This window comes from Pan paniscus, chromosome 18 (assembly GCF_029289425.2).
Source record: "Pan paniscus chromosome 18, NHGRI_mPanPan1-v2.0_pri, whole genome shotgun sequence".
NCBI classification, from domain to species: domain Eukaryota; kingdom Metazoa; phylum Chordata; class Mammalia; order Primates; family Hominidae; genus Pan; species Pan paniscus.
The window spans coordinates 2135392-2157952 of record NC_073267.2 but is presented as its reverse complement, the minus strand read 5'-3'; the positions used below and the strand labels follow the sequence as shown (position 1 = coordinate 2157952).

The 22561-nt window shown below is 49.6% G+C and overlaps 2 protein-coding genes across 64 annotated transcripts in view; one reads left to right on the top strand and one right to left on the bottom strand.

Moving 5' to 3' along the window:
* Positions 1–7460, top strand: part of LOC117976337 (phospholipase A2-like) — a 27826-nt gene extending 20366 nt beyond the window's left edge. For 11 of the 50 annotated variants that reach the window (XR_010110420.1, XR_010110408.1, XR_010110443.1 and 8 more), the window contains 3 exons: positions 1382–1488; positions 5215–5420; positions 5683–7460. Coding sequence is in view for 5 of the 50 variants with exons in the window: in XM_063598248.1 (XP_063454318.1) it covers positions 1382–1488; positions 3705–3785 (188 nt within the window). In the remaining 45 variants the exon portion in view is untranslated. Of the gene's footprint in view, positions 1–6; positions 129–1381; positions 1489–3511; positions 5421–5682 lie in introns of those variants that run through there. The other 39 variants (XR_008621510.2, XR_010110442.1, XR_008621519.2 and 36 more) reach the window with 15 other exon arrangements.
* LOC117976342 (nuclear pore complex-interacting protein family member A7) lies at positions 2436–22561 on the bottom strand. 14 transcript variants are annotated; one of them, XM_063598240.1, is made up of 10 exons: positions 22199–22557; positions 21111–21221; positions 12645–12773; positions 8946–9045; positions 8638–8782; positions 5585–5692; positions 4511–4571; positions 4366–4401; positions 2828–3006; positions 2436–2758 (listed from the first exon to the last, which is right to left on the bottom strand). In XM_063598240.1, exons 1-10 carry the CDS (start codon positions 22391–22393, stop codon positions 2458–2460), a joined length of 1365 nt encoding a protein of 454 aa, XP_063454310.1. In that variant the 5' UTR covers positions 22394–22557; the 3' UTR covers positions 2436–2457. The 14 variants fall into 14 exon arrangements, 13 of the variants coding, with proteins under 13 accessions (XP_063454310.1, XP_054956643.2, XP_063454313.1 ...); XM_055100668.2 differs by having other exon boundaries at positions 2436–3006; XM_063598243.1 differs by lacking the exon at positions 22199–22557 and adding an exon at positions 19290–19566 and having other exon boundaries at positions 2436–3006.

The following is a 22561-nucleotide window of genomic DNA, read 5'->3' as shown; positions in this document are numbered from 1 at the left end:
CTCGAGACAGAGTCTTGCTCTGTTGCTCAGGCTGGACTGCAATGGCGTGATCTTGGCTCACCGCAACCTCCACCTCCTGGGTTCAAGCAATTCTCCTACCTCAGCCTCCCGAGTAGCTGGGATTACAGGTGCGTGCCACCATGCCTGGCTAATCTTGTATTTTTAGTAGAGACAGTGTTTTGCCATGTTGGTCAGGCTGCTCTCGAACTCCTGACCTCGTGATCCACCTGCCTCGGCCTCTCAAAGTGTTGGGATTACAGGCATGAGCCACTGAGCCTGGCCTGGTGAGCTAATTTTTAAATTTGTTATAGAGACAAGAGTCTCTCTTATGTTGCCCAGGCTGGTCTTGACCCCCTGGCCTCAAGTGATCCTCCCACCTCAGCCTCCCAAAGTGCTGGGATTACAGATGGGTGTCACCGCACCTGGCCTCTGAGGAGGATTTCATTATAAACCTGCCCTGAAGGGAGGGAATCCAATTTTACGAGAGGGTGTAGCCTGGTGAGGCCTGGATGACCTCCGGAGGCAAGGGCTTGCGCCTGGGCTGAGGCCTAAGGGACGATGGGCAGACATGAGGTTGCCCCAGGCAGAGGGTACAGTGTGGGCAGTCAGGAAGTGGCAGGGCTTGGATCACTCCAGGAAGAGAGAGGAGTCATGTGTCACAGGAGCTCGAGACCCAGAGAGGGAGGCAGGCAGGCAGGCAGGGACCAAGCTTGGGCACAGTCAGGAAGGCAGGACAGGGCATGGTGGGGCCAATGGAATCATTACCCAAGACGGGGATTTTCAGGGAAACAGCTTAGATAAGGCCAGGGGTACAGTAGCTCCCACCTGTAATCCCAGCATTTGGGGAGGCTGAGGTAGGAGGACTGCTTGAGCCTGGGAGTTCGAGACCAGCCCAGGCAACGTAGTGAGACCCCATATCCACAAAAAATTTAAAAAAAAGGAGTTTGTGTTCCTGTAGTAGCAGACTTGGGAAGTTGAGGTGGCAGTATCACTTGAGCCCGGGAGTTCAACGCTAAAGTGAGCTGATTGAGCCATTGCACTCCAGCCTGAGCAACAGAGAGATATGCTGTCTCAAAGGAAATACAAATTAAAAAACCAGCCAGGCATGCTGGCATGTGCCTGTAGTCTCAGCCACTTGGGACACTGAAGTGGGAGGATCGCTTGAGCCCAGGAGTTCAAGGCTGCCGTGAGCTATGATTGTGCCTCTGCAGTCCAGCCTGGGCGACAGAGAAAGACCCTGTCTCTTAAAAAAAAAACAAAAACTTAGATAAGAGGATGCTGTGCCTCCCTGGGGGTCTTCAGTCACCCATGGTCCTGGCAAGAGAGGAGGGCCAGGAGAGAGCTTCACCCACCTGCTGTCCTGCCCATGTGACATCCGCAGGTGCTGCCATGGCCACGACTGTTGTTACACTCGAGCTGAGGAGGCCGGCTGCAGCCCCAAGACAGAGCGCTACTCCTGGCAGTGCATCAATCAGAGCTTCCTGTGCGGTGAGTCCCCAGCAGCACCATGCCACCCACCCTGAGTATCCCCTGGGCATCCTGGCATAGCCAGATGACTTCCGTGCCCCTGTTGCTTCCAACTCTCTATAGACCACCCCTTGGGTATATCTCATGTAAGTGATATTTATTTTATTTATTTTTTGAGTCACAGTCTCGCTCTGTCACCCAGGCTAGAGTGTGCTGATGTGATCTCGGCTCACTACAACCTCTGCCTCCTGGGTTCAAGCGATTCTCATGCCTCAGCCTCCCAAGTGGCTGGGACTACAGGCATGCACCATCACGCCCAGCTAATTTTTGTATTTTTTTCAGTAGAGGTGGGGTTTCACCAAGTTGGCTGGGCTGGTCTCCAACTCCCCACCTCAAGTGCTCTGCCCGCCTCGGCCTCCCAAAGTGCTGGGATTACAGGCATGAGCCGTGGTGTCTGGCCCTAATGTGAGTGATCTTTAACACTGAGCACTTGAAAAAGAAAACCCTGAAGAAACCTAATTCTTTGATGTCTGGACGACAAGGAAGAAGATAGAAATGGCATCAGATAATAAACAGTGTAAATGTTTACCAGAAAGAGGCTGGTGGTCGGGACAAGTAGGAGGATCGCTTGAGTCCAGGGGTGTATCTCTACAAAAAAGTTAAAGGATTTTTTAACATTGGCCAGGCGTGGTGGCACACATCTGTGATCCCAGCTACTTGGGAGGCTGGGGCAGGAGGATTGCTTCAAGCCCAGGAGGTTGAGGCTGCAGTGAGCTGTGATCGAGCCACTGCACTCCAGCCTGGGTGACAGAGCAAAATCCAGTCTCAAAAAAAACCAAATAATAATATTTTACATAACCAACCACTTCTAAAGATTTAAAAAAACCCCTACGATTAAAAACCTCAGGTCCCTCAGGCAATCATACCAGATATTGAAGCAAAGCAATAACATAAGGACTGCAGTATTCATTTTATTTTTATATTATTTATTTATTCTTTGTTTGTTAGTTTCTTGAGATGATCATCCGCTGAGGGTGGAAGGGGAGTGATCAGACACTCGGGAGGTGTCTTGAAATTATCATCCGCTGAGGGTGGAGGGGGATAGAGCAGACACTGGGGAGGTGTGTTGAGATTATTATCCACTGAGGGTGGAGCTGAGGGTGGAAGGGGAGTGATCAGACACTCGGCAGGTGTGTTGAGATTATCATCCACTGAGGGTGGAAGAGGAGTGATCAGACACTCGGCAGGTGTCTTGAGATTATCATCCACTGAGGGTGGAGCTGAGGGTGGAGCTGAGGGTGGAAGGGGAGTGATCAGACACTCGGGAGGTGTCTTGAGATTATCATCCGCTGAGGGTGGAAGGGGATGGAGCGGACACTCGGGAGGTGTCTTGAGGCTCAGGGAGTTATGAGTTATACAACGTGGTTGAGTTGGAGGAGGTGGCTGGTGGCCCATCCTGTTTTTTAAAGTTTCAGCTGTGAGGTAGGGCCAGTAGGGCAATCCTGAAGAATGACGATGCTCCGCTGCCGCCATTCTGACCTGTAGGGCCAAAGGAGGGAATGTTTTCACACATATTCATTTGATGGACAAAATTACCGCCACCAACACAGTCTGCACCTTCTGTTGCTGGTGATAGATTTTTGCACCTTTCCATCCTCCAGGTTTCAAAATAGCAGTATCGGTGTCATAATATCACCCTTCCACTGAGTACTGCCGACAGCTGGGGGGTAAAGAAAAGTCATTGGGACACACTGTTGTCTCCACATGCCACTGTGTCTGTCTGCAAATGTAGGCAGGCTGGGGTCCTGCCCCAGGGAAGACAGAGTCATAACAGAGTAATACAGAAGCATGTTTGAGACACAGGAGTGTCTATGTCTATCCTCATTCCTCCCTCACAGCCATCACCAGAGCATGTTTCTTGCACCAGGTCAACAGACAGTAAGAGACAGTAAGAGAGGCATGAAAAGCCCGTTGTCCACACATGTTGCAGCTTCTTTTTGGAGAATGTTTTCCAGGCCTTTTATGTTCTGTCTCTGATTCTCAGAACTCTGCAAGGTCAGTGTGACCACCCTGCTCCAAATCCAAGAAAACAGAGGTTTCCAGAGGAAGGAGAAATTGTGCCCAGGGTCACACAGCTTGCAAGAGGCAGAGTGGAAGTTGATTCCAGCTCTGCCTGCAGGACCCTCTCATTTCCCCTCTGTTTCCCTTCTTGACAAAGAATCTTCTTCACTCTGCAGGTGCCACCCATGAGAACAAAGAGCTCTGGAGAGATGTGGATTCCTGAAGAGCTGCAGGGGAACTGGGAGAGGGTTTTCTGACAGAACAATCTTACCTCAAGAAGTCAGTTAGGCATGGCTGTAATATTTCTTTTCACTCCCAGGTAATACCAAATTGTAAGTGCACTAGGACATAAAGGATACTTTTGTCCATGGAAAAATGAGGTGGGAATTCTAAACAAAGCAAGTTTTAAAACTGTGTTTCACTTCAAGTGTACAAGTCCCATCACGTGTAATCATAGGACTCGGCAGCTTTTGAAGGTACAGAGGCCACACAAGAACCAGCTTAGCTGAGCATCATTTAAGGCCTTCATTTGGAATTGTCCCTGTGGGTAATAAGTTACATTCACTCTTCACTAATTTACAGTCAGGGCCCATTTGCTGTTACAAATATGGAACCTCTGACACTTAGAATATTAGATCGAGGCCCCACTGGGTGGGGATGAAGGTGTTTTTGCACAACACGGTTACCAACAGGGATGGGACTGTGATGCTTGTAGGCAGCCTTCCTCTCTGCCATCTCCCTCTGCAGGGCTTGAGCACAGAGCCGTAGGGAGAAAAATGTATCCATGTCCTGACCTGGCAGACTATGTCCAAAAGCAAGGAAAACAAGCAAACTTACCCAGTTGCAAAGAGGCTTTCTTGCAGAAGGGGGGATCTGAAAAAGCCAACACATGAGAAATTGAGTGTTGAGAGAGTCTAAGGGCCGTGGCATCATCTGCATCAGCACTGAACTATCCTGCAGCTGCGGGGAGGAAGCTCCTTACTTTGCATTTGTGGTAGTCCTCTGCCCACCGCCGCAACGCTTGCGCACGTTGAAACATTTCCCTATATGGATTACAATCACTTTCATCAGATAAAGCACCACTTTCAGGATGATTTTAAATAATCTGCCATGTTTCTGTTATCCTCACAACTGTACCCTTACACAATCTATCTCTACCTAGAAAACGTATTTCAGATGGCTATAAGAGTACAGTCTGAGCCGGTCACGGTGGCTGACGCCTGTAATCCCAGCACTCTGGGAGGGCGAGGCGGATGGATCACGAGGTCAGGAGATTGAGACCATCCTGGCTAATACGGTGAAACCCCGTCTCTACTAAAAATACAAAAAATTAGCCGGGCGTGGTGGCAGGCACCTGTAATCCCAGCTACTCGGGAGGCTGACGCAGGGGAATCACTTGAACCTGGGAGGCGGAGGTTGCAGTGAGCCAAGATCACGTCATTGCACTCCAGCCTGGGTGACACAGCGAGACTCCATCTCAGAAAAACAAAAACAAAAACAAAAAAACTGTACAGTCTGATCCAAACTGTTGCTATATTGATTCCTCCTCTCGCTTACTGCCTGCTGACTTCTGAGATGATAGTTTCCTTCCCCATTCTCAGTATATCCCTAATTCATCCTTCATTGAGCATCTTTTATCATAAAGCTGTATTCTCTTTGTATTAATATCCTTACCATGTTTCACAGGGCAGAAACAGCTGGGCTTATAAACAGGCATAGTCCTTTTGAAGGATGTGGTTGATCCTACAACAACACACTTTCCTAAGGATGACAACAACTCACCCCACCCCTAGAATGGCTGGTATGAACCGAGTTTCCACACAGTCTAGCTGCCAATGGGGTCAGGAGATGTTTTGCTGCTTCACATCTTTTGGTCACTGGTAAATATTAAGGTACTTTGTTTTCTGTTTTGTGAACTCTCTCTCTCTCTCACGATATGTCTTCTGACCATTTGTTTCTATTTATGCATTTACTGGGTCTAAACATTGTACGAAGGTTAAAAACAACACTCCAATGGGCGTTTCCCAAGAGGGTGGGGTTCAGTTTCTGAACTCACTTGTAGGTGTGTATTTCTTTCATATCCAATTTCCCATTTTCCTCTGCCTCTGATAGCTGCCTCTCCTTTTCTGCATGCTCACGTTCTTTGATGCTTAGTTTCCTCAGACTAGAAGGGAGAGAAATGCACACACATGATCCACCAGCCCGTGTGGGATTCCCTCTGCCCTTCTGGCATCTGAAGGCTGTGATTCAAAGATCCCCCCCTGCAACCTTCCCATAAATGAACCAACTGATTCTCACAACTGAAGGAAGAATGGACACCTCCCATTGAGGGACAAAAAAAAAAAATCACACTCTGGCCTGCTGGCAAGTCACCTGTCATTTCCAGCTCATCTTCATAGTTCCATAGTTAGTCCTATTCTTTAGTAAATATAAAGACTATTAAAAGCTTCTATGAGGTGCACTATGTGTGTCTCTGGGGTCAGTCTTGTGCTTGACACAGCAAAAGCTCATTTTAGTTCAGTGTGAAAAACCAGACCTCACCAATTCATCACAACTAACTCCATCGGAAGCAGAGGATTGCTCCTCATCTGACTCCTCCTGTGTGAGACCTGATTCTCAGTCAGAGGCTGATGCCGGAACTGAGACCATCAGCCATAGAGAGATCCTTCCACAATATGGTGTCATTAACCCCGCAGTTCACTACTGCACTTTGCCATGATTCAGGACTGGAACTCTTGTCATCGACTTTAAAGATCCTGAAAAGGCAATCTGAATGCTGGGTGCATCTATTGAATTAGAAATGATCGGAATGGCTCCTAAGTCAGGGTGTTATGTCCTGAAAATAGGTGACAATGGCAAACCATCCACCCTGGTGTTGACTGACTTTAACAAGGTTCAGTTCACAGAGATTGAGGGCAGAAAAAGGAAACGGCCTAAAAAGGGTAAGTTTGCTGTGTTGCCCTCACACCACGTGATTCATGGTCCTGATCCTAAGGATCTCACCTGATACTTGGCTTTATAGGAAGGATGTGTAAAACTCCCAGAACGCTACGAAACAGGGATGAAAACACTTCAAAGAGAAAGTTAATGAACTTGTTTCTGACCACAGGGCATCCTTCAGCACATGCTGTCTGGAGTGGCCTCCAACAAGGAGTGTGTGGTGAGGTGCTGAGAATGCAATGGGAGCAGGGTCCTATCCCCACGCTAAAGAAGCTCACAGTTTAATGCAAATGAGAAGCCAGTGAGGACATCACTACTCCTGCTGTGCACTTGGGAACTAGAAACACAAAACCTGACTCTGGAGGGAAGCTAAGGAAGCATTCTACTCTTGAGTTGACATAAGTGCATCTGAAGCTTCTGATCTCTGATGAGAACAATGGGGGACACCAAACAGAATACAAAACCCATGATTGAATACATCAAATTGCTAACATGGCAGTAAACAGACATGAGGTGAAGACAGAGAAGAAGGAAACCCAGGACGAAAGTCAGCCTCGCATTTGGAACCCATTTCCCTGAGTTTCATTGCTGAATTCCAGAAGGAACTACCGAGATGCAAAGAAGCAGAGCAGCTTTTGCACACATGCGTGGGGTTAGATGGAAAACAAGTGGATTGAGGGTCTGCCAATGAAAGCGACCCATACTGAAGTCCACTGGCTCTGGTTGAGACCCAGAAGGGTCATGCATCAGAATAGAGGTGGACAGGAAATACCCTGGCCTTTGTAGGGACTGAGCCTGCACCGACGACCTCAATTGCAGCCTGTATAGAGGACCCCTGACCATCCCCCAGAAGTAGACTCCCATCTCTTCTGCAGCAAGATAACATGCTACTAGGCCTCAATTCATTGCTAAATATTTTTTAACAAGTATCTCACATTTAACAAAAAAAGATCAGTCATATGGCAGCAAAATACAATGTAATATGACCAAAACATGAAAGACTGTGAAAATGAATCTGGAGGTGACCCAAGCATTGAATTCAACAATCCAGGCTGGGTGTGGTGGCTCACACTGGGAGGCTGAGGTAGGCAGATCACCTGAGGTCAGGAGTTCAAGACTAGCCTGGCCAACATGGTGAACCCCTGTCTCTACTAAAAATACAAAAATTGGGCTGGGCACCGTGGCTCACGCCTGTAATCCCAGCACATTGGGAGGCCGAGGTGTGCGGATCATGACGTCAGGAGTTCTAGACCAGCTTGGCCAATATGGTGAAACCCCGCCTCTACTAAAAATACAAAAATTATCCGGGCATGGTGGCATATGCCTGTAGTCCCAGCTACTCAAGAGGCTGAGGGATAAGAATTGTTTGAACCTGGGAGGCGGAGGTTGCAGTGAGCCAAGATCATGCCACTGCACTCTAGCCTGGGTGACAGAGTGAGACTCTGTCTCAAAAAAAAAAAAAAAAATTGGCCGAATGTGGCAGCACACACCTGTGATCCAAGCTAGTCGGGAAGCTGAGGCAGAGTTGCTTCAAACTGGGAGGCAGAGGTTGCAGTGAGCCAAGATTGCACCATAGCACTCCAGCCTGGGTGACAGAGCGAGACTCTATCTCAAAATTAAAAAAAAAAAAAAAGGCTGGGTGTGGTGGCTCACGCCTCTAATCCCAGCACTTTGGGAGGCTGGGATGGGTGGATTACCTGAGGTCAGAAGTTCGAGACCAGCCTGGACAACATGGTGAAACCCCATCTCTAGTAAAAATACAAAAATTAGCTGGGCGCGGTGGTGGGCACCTGTAATCCCAGCTACTTGGGAGGCTGAGGCAGGAGAATTGCTTGAACCCAAAAGGCAGTGAGCTGAGATTGTGCCATTGCACTACAGCCTGGGCAACAAGAGCAAAGCTCCATCTCAGGAAAAAAAAAAAGAGAGAGAGAAAGGAAAACCAATGCCAGTACTAGCATCTCCTCTTCCCCCCAAAAAATTACAAACAAGAATGTAGGAAGGGAAAGGAATTATACATCTTAAACTAATGAAGCAGAAAGGACAAACTCAATTTTGAACCCACTGAATTTGCCACAAATATTGTAGAAAATATTCTCAAGGACTTTACAGTTGTCTACTTTGATTGGCACATGGTTCATACAACAGTATTTGTGTCAAGGCACATCTTACTGTTCTTTGGCGGTCTTCCTCTTTCCATTGATTTTGTCATGACGGTTGACTTTTGTTGTCACCTTCATCTTATGGATTTTAGCTCGAACTTTGGTTTCCACCTGTCTCCATAAGGTAAAGATGGCTTCCAGGACAATTTTAATTCCTGGAAAGGAAGAAACTCTTTTCTTTGTGTGCATACAAATGGACCTCAGCCCTTGGTGAGAGTGAGGAGAGGAGAAGGTGAGAAACCTGAGGGCAAGAAGCTGTTCTTTCCCTTTCCAGGGCAAACTCATTTCCACACTATGGGGACTCCAACAGAGCCATACCTTCCTGTCTACGGCGGTTGGACCTCCTGGCTCTCTGCTGTACATCCGTGGATCCATCATGTCCATTTTGAGATGGGAAGATAGTCTTCAGGAAAGACACCTAGGAAATAATAATATAAGAATGACGGCTGGGCACGGTGGCTCATGCGTATAATCCCAGTACTTTGGGAGGCCGAGGCAGGTGGATCACGGGGTCAGGAGTTCAAGACCAGCCTGGCCAAGATGGTGAAACCCCGTCTCTACTAAAAATACAAAAATTAGCCGGGCATGGCAGCGGGCGCCTGTAATCTGAGCTACTCGGGAGGCTGAGGCAGAGAACCGTTTGAAGCTGGGAGGCGGAGGTTGCAGTGAGCCGAGATCACACCACTGCACTCCAGCCTGAGCGACAGAATGAGACTCTGTCACACACACACACACACACACACACACGAATGACATGAGGCTGGCACGGTGGCTCACTCCTGTAATCCCAGCACTTTGGGAGGCCGAGGCAGGCGGATCACCTGAGGTCGGGAGTTTGAGACCAGCCTCACCAACATGGAGAAACGCTGTCTCTGCTAAAAATACAAAATTAGCCAGGCATGGTGGTGCATGCCTGTAATCTCAGCTAGTCGGGAGGCTGAGGCAGGAGAATCACTTGAACCCAGCAGGAAAAGGTTGTGGTGAGCTGAGATTGTGCCATTGCACTCCAACCTGGGCAACAAAATTGAAACTCTGTCTCAAAAAAAAAAAAAAAAAAATAGGCCAGGTGCGGTAGCTCACGCTTGTAATCCCAGCACTTTGGGAGGCCGAGGCGGGTGAATCACAAGGTCAAGAGATGGAGACCATCCTGGGCAACATGGTGAAACCCTGTCTCTACTAAAAATACAAAAATTAGCTGAGCATGGTGATGCACGCCTGTAGTCCCAGCTACTCGGGAGGCTGAGGCAGGAGAACTGCTTGAACTCAGGAGGCAGAGGTTGCAGTGAGCCAAGATCCCACCACTGCACTCCAGCCTAGTGACAGAGTGAGACTCCATCTCAAAAAAAAAAAATGACATGAATATACTTCACACAACTGAACTGCACACTTCAACACGGTTAGATGGTAATTATCATCTTGTAAGTATTTTACCACAAGTTAACATGTTTCACAACTTGAAAAGGAAGTAATTACCTTCAGCTCTCTGAGTTCTAGAATTTGTAACATTTCACCCCCTGCTCCTTCCTGATCTGCACTGGAGCATCTTCCTTCTGTCCCTGCTCTACTCAGAGTTCACTTTCCCTTCCCTCACATCAGCTTCGTTGAGGCTGGTTTGAACTTAACGCAAAACATTCTCACTAATGACTGAATTCCCACCAAGATTTCCATATTATCACAGTATGCTTTTAATCTTCGAAGATATTAAATATTTGTTCTCATCATAGCTAAAATGCAATGCAAATCCCATCTCAGATGTGGGTCAGATACCTATGAATCTCCTGAGGTAGTCATTGAAATGACTTTTTTCTTGAGACGGAGTGTCACTCAACCATGCTGAAGTGCAGTGGCGCTACCTTGGCTCAGGGCAACCTCCACCTCCCAGATTCAAGCGATTCTTGTGCCTCGGCCTCCCAAGTAGCTGGGATTACAGGTGCCCGCTACCATGCCTGGCTAATTTTTGTCTTTTTAGTAGAGATGGGGTTTCACCATGTTGGCCCATCTGGTCTTGAACTCCTGACCTCAACTGATCCACCTGCCTCAGCCTCCCAAAGTGCTGGGATTACAGGCATGAGCCACCACACCTGGCCTGAAATAATATCTTTCAAATTCTTTGTAGAATTTGTTTTTTCCTGATTTCTGCACATGGGATTAAAAAAAAAATCATGTACTAGGATTTCGAGAGAAGCAATGGGTAATCTAAAAAGATGAAAAGAGCAACCACGTCTATCCCACAGCTACTGCTAGATTTCATAGGAAAGGTAGCTGGTCCAGTTTGGAGCTAGGAGAAATGTCAAACACATGAAGAAATGAGAAGCAAAGAAATGCCATCACGCATGAATGCTTCATGGCACCCATGATGTCCCTGCTTAGGAGGTAATGGTATAGATGACTAGATGACAAGGACAAAGATGAGAGGTGCGAAGTTGTCCAAGTCCAACAGCTCAACTGAACTTTCCTAAATGGAATTGTTAAAAAGTGGTAAATTTAAAACCTTCCCCTGGCTCACGTGGTGGCTCACACTTGTAATCCCAGCACTTTGGGAGGCTGAGGCGGGTGGATCATTTGAGGTCGTGTTTTGAGACTAGCCTGGCCAACATGGTAAAACCCCGACTCTACTAAAAATACAAAAATTAGCTGGGCATGGTGGTGGGCACCTGTAATCCCAGCTACTTGAGAGGCTGAGGCAGGGGAATCACTTGAAGCCAGGAGGTGGAGGTTGCAGTGAGCCGAGATCACACCATTATACTCCAGCCTGGGCAACAGAGGGAGACTCGTCTTGGGGGTGAGAAAAGAAAAAAAAAAAAAAAAAAGCTTCCTCCAATTTATACCGAAAATTCTCTGTTCAGGACTAATGGCATAGAGAATGTTAAATGTGCCTAGATATCTTCATAACTCATATATTTTCTGTTTTCTACATATCTTGAAAGGCAGTGCCAAATGACGTGTAATTATCTAGGTGGTAAAACTGAAACATACTTCCTCTTCCCTTGAATATAAAAAAGCGTTGTGGTATTAGTACTTTTATCTTGGATCATTGTTCAGAAGGAGATTCAGCCCCCAGACGACCACATTTTTACTGTCATGAATGGCAAGACAAAATGTAGAGCTCAACTTACCCAAAGGAAAAAAGGCTCAAAAGACAAATTATGGCACAACTTAGCAGCCAAATTCTTACCAAGTACAGACTTTTGACATACTGATCTCTCTCCAGTTGCAAGTGGGAACATGCACTTTGAATGATGTCATTCAAAATTACCCTGCCCAGACACACTTTTCATTGATTCTCTTGGAGGGCAGTTCTAAGAGATTCTCTGGGGCTTTCTCTGCATCATGAGACGCAGTGCAGTTCTGCCCTTCACCTTCCGGCAGTTTGTCACCTCGTCCCTATGACCCCAGAGGAACTTTGTCTCAGGCCAATTGTTTGTTCCTTGGGCTCTTTCATTTCCCCTAAAAATCATTTGCTGCCCCTCTAAATGGCCTACATCTCCATCTATCTCCCTCTCCCCTCAGAAGAGGGTGCTCTTTAAACATCAACCATCCAGCCCTTCTAGCAGTCTCATTTTTCAGCTGGTTCCCATGTTTATGCCTGTTCTATGTTTTTCTTTTCCTGTTAAGCTGTCTGTTGTCAGCTCATTTCTGCAGTGAATCTTCAGAGAGGAGATTGGAAGCTTTCCTTCCACCCATACGATAGAACTACAAAGCAGAAGAGTTTAGAAAGACTTTCCTATTTAAGTGACGAAACCTCATACTCCATCTGTGACAAATAGCACAAAGGTTAAAAAAACTTATTTTTGACCAAAAGCTCTGTTGACATTCTATTAAACAAACACCGACCTATTTAATTTTCATCATGTAAATGGCAGGTATTTTCATAATTCTTATGCTAATAAATCATTTCCCTGATTTTTGGGGTAAAACCACATATTCATAATGAAGTCCAGAAACGTGAATTGTTTCATATAATTTATTCTTATTTGTGATTACAAGTATACCTCTACAGAAAGTTAGTATACTCACAGAAAGGTAACTTGTGCAGAGGGAGATGACAAATTTATAACTTCTCAGAAACACAGTAATGATAAGTAACCAAGGACTTCCACCAAAGTCAGTCCCACGATGACGAAGGTCAGCCAGAGTATTGATAACCTGGAATAATAATAGTTGAAATAATGAAACGGTCAATGACACTGACAATATTTCACTCAGAAAGAATCATCCTTAGAAACCGTCAACCTCCTCCAAAAGGTAACCACATCCCTCAGATATCACCGTGGGATTCCACTGCTACAAAAAAGAACAGAAGTTAGAAGTCACATGTTTTTCAGATGGCTGGTAGTGTTTTTAGGCATTGCAAATGTGGGGTGTTGTCTTTCTTGGTATAAAGCAGGGATATCCAATCTGTTGACTTCCCTGCCTATATTAGAAGAAGCAAAGTTGTCTTGAGCCACACATAACATACACTAACACTAACAATAGCTGATGATCTAAAAAAAAACTTTTTTTTTTTTTTTTGAGACAGTTCCGCTCCACTCAGTCGCCCAGGCTGGAGTGCAGTGGTGCAATCTCAGCTCACTGCAACCTCCAGCTCCTGGGCTCAAGCCATTCTCCTCCCTCAGCCTCCCGAGCAGCTGAGATTACAGGTCTCTGCCACCATGCCCGACTAATTTTTGTATTTTTAGTAGAGATGAGGTTTCACCATGTTGGCCAGTCTGGCCTTGAACTCCCGACAGGCGATCTGCCTGCCTCGGCCTCCCAAAGTGCTGGGATTACAGGTGTGAGCCACCGTGCCCGGCCATTTTGTTTTTGTTTTTGTTTTTGTTTGTTGTTTGTTTTTGAGATGGGGTCTCACTCTGTCACCCAGGCTGGAGTGCAGTGGTGTGCTCTCGGCTCACTGCAACCTCTGCCTCTCAGGTTCAAGTGATTCTCCTGCCTCAGCCTCCTGAGTAGCTGGGAGTACAGGTGCCTGACAGTGCACTCAGCAAAATTTTGTATTTTTTGTGGAGATGGGGTTTTGCCATGTTGGCCAGGGTGGTCTCGAACTCCTGACCTCAGGTAATCTGCCCGCCTCAGCCTCCCAAAGTGCTGGGATTACAGGCATGAGCCACTGTACCTGGCCAAAATCTCCTAATGTTTTAAGAAAGTTTACAAATTTGTGTTGAACTGCATTCAAAACTGTCCTGGGCCACATGCAGCCCGTCACTCATGGCTAAGACAAGCTAAGTAGAAAGTAATTATCTTATCTTTTCTTTTCTTTTTGTTTGGAGACAAAGTCTTGCTCTGTCACCCAGGCTAGATTGCAGTGGCATGATCTCAGCTCACTGCAACCTCCGCCTCCCGGGTTCAAGCGATTCTCCTGCCTCAGCTACTGAGTAACTGGGATTGCAGGCGCCTGCCACCACGCTCGGCTAATTTTTGTATTTTTAGTAGAAACAGGGTTTCACCATCTTGGCCAGGCTGGTCTCCAACTCCTGACCTCATGATCCACCTGCCTCGGCCTCCCAAAGTGCTGGGAATACAGGTGTGAGCCACTGCACCTGGCCAGTAGTTATCTTTTCTTTAGTTATTTACTTGTTTTTTAAATTGATGTATAACATTGGATGCATTTATTATATATCACATGGTAAAAGAATCCCTCTAAATAATACTTCTCTCTTGGGTTATATGAATCTTTGTCATTTAAAGCTCAGCATAAATTAAAAAAAAATACAATGAAGAGATTACTTCATTCACAAATAAGAATCCAATTTTAGTGCTTAAAAATTAACAAGGTGGGCCGGGCGTGGTGGCTCACGCCTGCAATCCCAGCACTTTGGGAAGCCGAGGTGGGTGGACCGCGAGATCAGGAGATTGAGACCATCCTAGCTAACACGGTGAAACCCATCTCTACTAAAAATACAAAAAATTAGCAGGGCATGGTGGCACGCGCCTATAGTTCCAGCTACTTGGGAGGCTGAGGCAGAAGAACCACTTGAACCCGGGAGGCAGAGGTTGCAGTGAGCCAAGATCGCACCACTGCACTTCAGCCTGGGTGACAGAGCGAGACTCTGTCTCAAAAAAAAAAAAAAAAAAAAAATTATCAAGGTGGAGATCATGAAAATGGCATGAATAGTGTGGGATTTCTCTAAGATTGTTGACATTAATTCCATTAGACTCTTATGTGAGTGAAGACGAAGACTTCCCCTGAGTAAGTTCAGACAGCTTGTGATAACATTTCTACATCGATTCCTCAGGATTTAACTATATATTCTTGAAAACATCTCAATTTTCAATGTTTCTTTCAAGATGGTGAATTAAACAGAGATAGCCCTTCAACAGGTTGAACTCAGCATATGCTGAGTCTGAAATGGAAATGATGGAGTTAGAGAACCATACAACAATGGTAATGATTTCAGAAACATGGTGTTGAGCAGAATAAAGCAGACACAAAAGAGTACCTATGGCATGGCATGCATCTGTATACGCGAAATCCCAGAATAAGCAAGCTAACCTATGATAAGAAAGAAACTGGCTGGGAAGAGTGAGAGTTCACTTTCTGGGGTGACATAAGAGTGTAGATCTTGGCTGGGCACGGTGGTTCACGCCTGTAATCCCAACGCTTTGGGAGGCCGAGGCGGGCGGATCACCTGAGGTCGGGAGTTCAAAACCAGCCTGACCAACATGGAGAAACCCTATCTCTACTAAAAATACAAAATTAGCTGGGAGTGGTGGCACATGTCTGTAATCCCAGCCACTCGGGAGGCTGAGGCAGGAGAATCGCTCGAATCTGGGAAGCAGAGGTTGCGGTGAGCTGATATTGCCCCATTGCACTCCAGCTTGGGCAACAAGGAAGAAACTGTCTCAAAAAAATAAATAAATAAATAAAATAATGTAGATCTTGAAAGGGGGTTGGTTTATGCTGGTGTATGTACTTTCCAAAGTTACTAAACTTACACTTAAGGTTATATATTTTGGCCAGGCGTGGTGGTTCACGCCTGTAATCCCAGCACTGGGAGGCCGAGGCAGGCGGATCACGAGGTCAAGAGATGGAGACTATCCTGGCGAACATGGTGAAACCCAGTCTCTACTAAAAATACAAAAATTAGCCAGGCGTTGTAATCTGAGCTACTCAGGAGGCTGAGGCAGGACAATTGCTTGAACCCCAGAAGCGGAGGTTGCAGTGAGCCGAGATCTTGCCACTGCACTCCAGCCTGGGCGACAGAGTGAGACTGTCTTAAAAAAAAAAAAAAAAGTCATCAAACCAGATGACACAAATCAAATGACATTTCACTTTGTTTTGGTCCGTTTTGTTTGTTAGAGACAAGAGTGCAGCGGGGCCATCCCGGCTCACTGCAACATCCAGCTCCTGGGCCCAAGCGATCCTCTCACCTCAGCCTCTCCAGTAACTGGGATAACAGGTACGCACCACCAGGCCCGACTAATCTTTTTTGGAATTTTTTGTAGAGATGGGGTTTCGCTATGATGCCCTGGCTAGCCTTCAACTCCTGGACTCAAGTGATCTGCCCACCTCGGCCCCCTGCAGTGCTGGGATTACAGGCCTGAGCTGTGTCATTTCATGCCGCGTGACACAGCCCAGTAAAAAGGAAGAAACCCCGCGGGTCCAGCGTCTACTCACACAGGTGGACTGATGGCTGATAAATCCCAGCAGGAGCCAAAAGAGGAGCCGAAAGAGCAGCCACAGCACCCGTCCACTCACACAGGTGGACTGATGGCTGATAAATGCCAGCAGGAGCCAAAAGAGCAGCCACCGCACCCGCATGTCCTGGTCCTTTCAGGCGCCCTGAGGCGGCCAGGACGGAGGTGGAGGTGGCTTAGGGCAGGGGGGAGGGAAGGGGACAGGGACCGGCGGGCCGGATCTGAGTTGGGGAGGGGGAGGGGAGGGGGAGGGGAGGGGGAGGGGAAGGGGGGAAGTAAGGGAAGGGAAAGGAGGAGAAGGGGGCTGTTGGGCACCTGGAGGAGGTGGAGGAGGAGGAGGAGAAGAAGAAAGGGGTCTGGGAAAGGATCCGGTTCAAATTAAGTTCCCAAGCGCTGGTGGAAGGTTTAGCTACAGGTCACGGAGAAGATCAGGGAAGCAACAGGACACGCGGGGCAAGGGAGGGTGAGGCTTAGGAGCAATTAGAGGGAGACAAAAAGGTTCTGCTATCCACCAAACCTTCTTCGGTCTGGGCCCTCCCTTAGCAACCCTGGGGCTTTATACTCCCTCTCCACCAATCCCTGATGACCCCGGTGGTGCCTCACAATGGACATTCCAAGTAGCGCCCGCATCACTCCAATGACCCCTCCCCCATCTCAGTCCCCCACACTCCTCGCAAGGACAGGTCCTCTCTGGAACCTTCACAAACCTGATTTCTGGTCCTCCCCCACCAGCTCCCTGTCCCTGCTTCTGGGCGCTCCTTCCTTCCTGAGCTCCCAGGGTTCCTCAAGGTCACTTTTGGCGACAAAACATAAAAAACAAATGATGGCAAGATGGCAGGAAGAACCTCATACCCAAGCAGAGTGCCAGGTTTTACAGCCTCTGCTCAGCCATTCATATCCTAAGCAACAAAGCATCAGCAGGATACGGAAGGTCCCGATAGTAAACCATCTCCATCACATCCATGTAGCCATCCGTCCATCAACCTGTATCTCAGGAACAAATGTAGATACATTCATTTTAAGCATGCATGGTACATTTACAAAAATTAACCTGACTTATTTTGTTCCAGCAAATCTCAATATATTTGAGAGCAATCAAATCACACAGCATGTTTCTGATCATATAACTGTGCTAGAAGTCAATGATTAAAAGCTAATTCAAAATTATTATTTGCTTGGAAATTCAAAGTGCCCTTATAAGACATAAACATAAGAAAGAATCCAAAATGAAACAAGATTGCCTTTCAACTCAATGATAAGATCATAACATGGCAATAAAATGTCTCCCTCTGGCCTGGGAATTCCTCTTTGTGGCACAAGGTTGTGTGATCTCAAATCACCCCTAACCCACCTAGACATTTTAACATCCGAAACCGAGTGATGATGTCCTTATCTATATCATCTTACTGCCTGTGTGTGTGGACTTTAAATTCTGAACCCAAATGAGGGGGAGAAAACCAAGTTGACTTTCATGATTGATCTCTCAGGGATGTCCAAGGAATCTGTGCATTTCAAGAAACAAAGTTCATCAGCTTCTCTCCTAAGGTATTTGCCCACAATACCCAGAGGGCTTGGCAGCATCATGTGTGATGGGTGGGGAGCGCCAAGCAGGTGGGCAGGACCCAGGGGCCTGGTGACCAGGACAGACCCCCACTGTCCATCACCTTTCCTGGCCCTGTCCTCAGCTAAACTTCCCACAGGCCTTCTGCCCGATCACACAGAGTGTGCCCAAACTCACTCAGGCCTCTGGCAGCTGAAAACCACTGCTTTAAATCCCCTTACCATTTACTATGACATAAGGTTACTGTTAACAGGAAATATTCTATTGATGATACAAATGGAAAGCCAATGCCTTTACCATAAATAGAAAAACAACCCTAAGAAACAAGCAAAACAAAAACAAACCAGGGGCTGGGTGTGGTGGCTCACGCCTGTAATCCCAGCACTTTGGGAGGCCGAGGTGGGCGGATCACAAGGTCAGGAGTTCCAAACCAGCCTGGCCAATATGGTGAAACCCTGTCTCTAATAAAATACAAAAATTAGCCGGGTGTGGTGGTGGGCGCCTGTAGTCCCACCTACTTGGGAGGCTGAGGCAGGAGAATAGTTTGAACCCGGGAGGCAGAGTCTGCCGTGAGCCGAGATTGCACCACTGCACTCCAGCCTAGGCGACAGAGCGAGACTCTGTCTCAAAAACAGCAACAACTACAAACAAACAAAAAACAGGGTTAACAAAACTATGGAATTCAATTCTATTTATATGCTGCAGCCATGTTCCAGCCCTAGATTTGGCTGGGCATGGTGGCTCACGCCTGTAATCCCAGCACTTTGGGAGGCTGAGGCAGGCGGATCACGAGGTTAGGAGTTCGAGACCAGCCTGACCAACATGGTGAAACCCCGTCTCTACTAAAAATACAAAAATTAGCCAGGCATGGTGGCACATGCCTGTAATCCCAGCTACTCAGGAGGCTGAGGCAGGACAATCCCTTGAACCCGGGAGGTGGAGGTTGCAGTGAGCCGAGATCGTACCATTGCACTCCAGCCTGGGTGACAGAATGGAATGAGACTCTGTCTAAAAAAAAAAAAAAAAAAAAAAAAAAAAAAAAAGCCCTAGATTTCGGTTGTGTTGGTTGTAAAAGGAGAGACCCAGTAAGTGGGGGTTGAAGTCAGATTAGACCAAAAGTGAATAGCAGAGAGTACTATAATGTCCATGAAGGGTTGCTAGAGTCACCGTGATCATAGCCCAAGCAGAGACAGGGAAAGGAAGATGTGAGCAGAGTTTGGGGTCTCAAACAATGGAGGTTATTCGTGCAGCCCAGGAAAGGCTCCCCAAAGCCAGGATCAACCTCCCTTGCAGGCGGTCCCTCATGGAGGCATGGCCAGGCACCTTAGATTTGAGACCAGCTATGTTGCTGCTGACCAGCTGTGTGACCCTGGGCTGGTTTCCTTCCATACAATGGGAGTGCCAATGGCTGCATGCATGCAAAGACCGTCTGAGGATAGGAGGAAGCAATCTGCTGAGCACCCGTGTACCTGAGTGTCATCACCTCCCAAGGGCATCCTTCGTTCCAGAGCTGGCACCTTGGAAGGCCCTTGGTCACTGAAGGCAGTGATGATGGTAACAGCAGTAAATCATCATTTATGGCTGATGAGGGAAGGCCAGGGGTAGGGCTCCTAGGTCCTTGGATAAGAATGAGGGTCTGGGCACTCCTGGGGACAGCTGAGTGGTAGGACTCCTGGGTCCCCAGGGGGCAGGTCCATCTTCAGTGGCATTGGGCCTAGGCTGGGATGCTGAGTTATCCACTTTGTTCTGAAACAGACAGAACCAGGCAGCTCTGGCATGGGCCCAGCCCAGCCTCTGGCCCCACTAGCTTCACTGCCTTCCTGTCCCCTGAGACCTCCCAGCTCCCAGGTCCAGCCCAGCCCCTGCAGGCTTCCCTTAACCCAATTTGACCTCACCCACACCTGCAAGTGCAGGCCTCTCCCCGCAGCCTCTGCACTATTCCTGCTTAGAGCCTCTTACGCTGACTTATTTGAACTCATGACCCCACCAGGCCTCTTACTGACACTGCCTCGGTTTCCTCATCTGCACATGGGTGCAGGAACTAACGAGCTGCAACGCCTCAGCCTCCCCAGTAGCTCTTTTTGCTAACTTGAAAGACTCAGGATGGCTTGAACCCAGAAGTTGGAGGTTGCAGTCCACCATGATCACCACTGCACTCCAGCCAGGGCGACAGAGTGAGACCCTGCTTCAAAAGAATAAAAAATTAAAGCCACTCCTTGCTGGGATTGTCAGGGCTGGGCCTGGGCCTGTCTGACCCAAGGCAGTAACCGCAGATCCCAGAACTGCCTGGCAGCGTCCCCAGCCGGGCCCTCCCAGTTAACGAGTAGACGTAAGGCAGGGAGTGGTCTAGCCCCAGTCCCATCTGTTGGGGTGGGGGCGGGGGGCTTCAGCCGCAGTCTGAGGCTCCGGGCAGCTGGAACCTGTGCCACCTCCCTCAGCCTGAGCTCCTGCTGTCAGAGTGCTTCTGGGTCTCCCGGGAACCAGGCAGGGCCATCTGCTGGGCTGGGGAGGACACCGCCTTCCCTGGCACCCTGAACGAGAGTGCGAACCAAATGGCCTCACCTCTTACCACCTGCCCGAGAGCCAAGAGGGAGGTGGGGAAGTGGGGACCAGACAGGACTGGCCTGCCCCCGTCGGGCACTTCAGGCGTCACTCCATCCCAGAGGACTTGAGGGGACTTGGAACCCCCCAGACGGGGTAGAGAACAGCTCCCCAGACTGGAGGGAGCCCCTTTTCCTGTCCCTGGAACAGCCCTTCCTCCATCCTCCCTCTAACTGGCTCTAATTAAAGGGTGAGAAAAATGCAAATTTAAGATTTGCTGAGGACAAGCCGGCACCTCAGCACGAGGAATTCCAGCTGGTGGGGGTGGGGGTGGGCGCTCCTCACCCAAGAGCAGGGTCCTCTCCCGTAGGCAAGCCCTGGAAACCCTCGCTCAGGCTCTGCAGGGAGCATGTGCTTCTAGGGCCCAGTAAGGCCTCTGTACCGAGGCAGCACTGCTGGCCCCAAGTGGACGTGGCCCTTGACTTCCTCTGACCCACCACCCTGTAGGCAACAGCGTCCGCCTCCCCCAAGGCACAGGATATGGTCCCTGGGTAATGCCAGCCCCTGGCATAGGGCAACTAACTATGCTTGTCGGGTGCAGCCACCAGCCCAGGTGTTGGAAGGTCGAGGCAGGCAGCTTCTGGGGTCCAGGCCTCGAGCCTGTCGGTACCACGGGGATCACAGAGAACTTGCTGCTCAGGGGTACCGGCAGGACTCTGATGTGGGGCCAGGCCAGGGCCTCCACTCACCCGGAAATCAATGCCTACGGTGGAGATGAAGGTCCCCGCCAGGAAAGCACCGTCCTTGAATCGCACCAGCAGACAGGTCTTCCCCACGCCCGAGTCCCCCACCAGCATGACCTAGGACAAGCAGGAGGGTTGGGGGGAGTCTGGTCTGCCCTGAGCTGGCCTGGTCAGAAGGGGGCTGCAGGTGAGGAGTGGAGGGAGGCAGCCCAGGCCTGCAGGCTCAGCGGGGCCAGGGACCCCGATGGGCTGGACACCCAGCGTCTGCCTCTGAAAGGCTGGGGCTGCTCTGTCCTTCTGCACAGTGGCCGTCTCAGTCAGCGGGGAGTGAGGGCAGCCACCTGCATCCCGGACCCTCCCTAACGTCCATACCCCCACACGGTGGACAGCATCTGGGAGGGGAGCAGGTGGGGTGGCAGCTGGGTACCTCCTAAGAGACTTGGGGAGGCCTCTGCCGGGGGCTTCTCCACATCCCAGTAGGGACATGACCCCAGCAAGGCTCAAGAGGAATTTGCCCCATTAGGATCAGATCTCGATCTGAAGAGGGACCTGGGCCAAGTCTGAGGTTGGGGGGAGGTGCAAGTGGGCAGCAGTCAGGCCTTCTCCCCGAAACCTGTGCTACCAAACCCAAAGATGGTCCTCCCGGCCCCCTGCCAAGTCCACACAGCCTCTGCCTTGGTCTGGAGTCCCAGGGTTCCCCATCCATCTGGCAAACCTCTTCCCCCCAGCAAAAAAAAAAAAAAAAAGGCCCACAGCCGCTGGGTTGAGGGAGGGCAGCATACGGGAAATGGTGAGACCCCGGGCGGGGGCCAGGGCACTGGGGCGCGGGACGCAGGCACTGATGGTCGCGGGACCCCTTGTGCCACCATGCCGCCTGGGGGGTGGGGGACAGGCCCTGCCAGCTGTTGGATACCCCATACCTGGGATGGACAGCTGTGTGTGCACGATGCACCGTGCAAGCCCCACGGGGTTCCTCCCGCGTGGGCTCCGCGCCCTGGGGCCGCGGGCCCTGCACCCCCTGTCCGACCCCCAACCCTTGGCTCAGGCCGGGCGCCACCTGCTGCGCTGGCCTGGGGGGCGGGTGCCTGGCTCACCTTGAAGGCGACGTCGTGGAAGTCGACACCGCCGCCAAGCGAGGGCCGGCCGGGCTGCAAGGGCCCGTTGGGCGGCGCGTCGGGGCCGGAAAGCGCAGTCCCGGAGCGCGCCGGTCGGGCCCCGTTGGCGGTGGGCAGCGTGGAGGCAGCGGGGGTGCTGGCCCCTTTGCTCTTGGGGGTCTTCTTCCTGGACATGGCGGGCGGGCGCTCAGTGTGCTCCCGCTGCAGCCGCCGTGCCCTGGGCCGTCCCGCACCCCGCGCCCGCCGAGCCCGACCCGGACCCGAACCCTTCCCCTGGCGGCGGCGGCGGCGGCATCATCATCATCATCATCATCCCGGGCGCCCGGCTCGCGCCCCGCCCCC

What these genes read in the sequence shown, in the direction of transcription:
- LOC117976342 (XM_055100668.2), bottom strand. Translation starts at nt 22,393, where the DNA reads ATGTCCAGGAAGAAGACCCCCAAGAGCAAAGGGGCCAGCACCCCCGCT. An exon ending in TCCACGACGTCGCCTTCAAG is followed by an intron (nt 21,222 to 22,198) that starts GTGAGCCAGGCA and finishes TGCTTGTCCTAG; the next exon opens with GTCATGCTGGTGGGGGACTC. An exon ending in AAAGAAATACACACCTACAA is followed by an intron (nt 4,572 to 5,584) that starts GTGAGTTCAGAA and finishes TAATCCATATAG; the next exon opens with GGAAATGTTTCAACGTGCGC.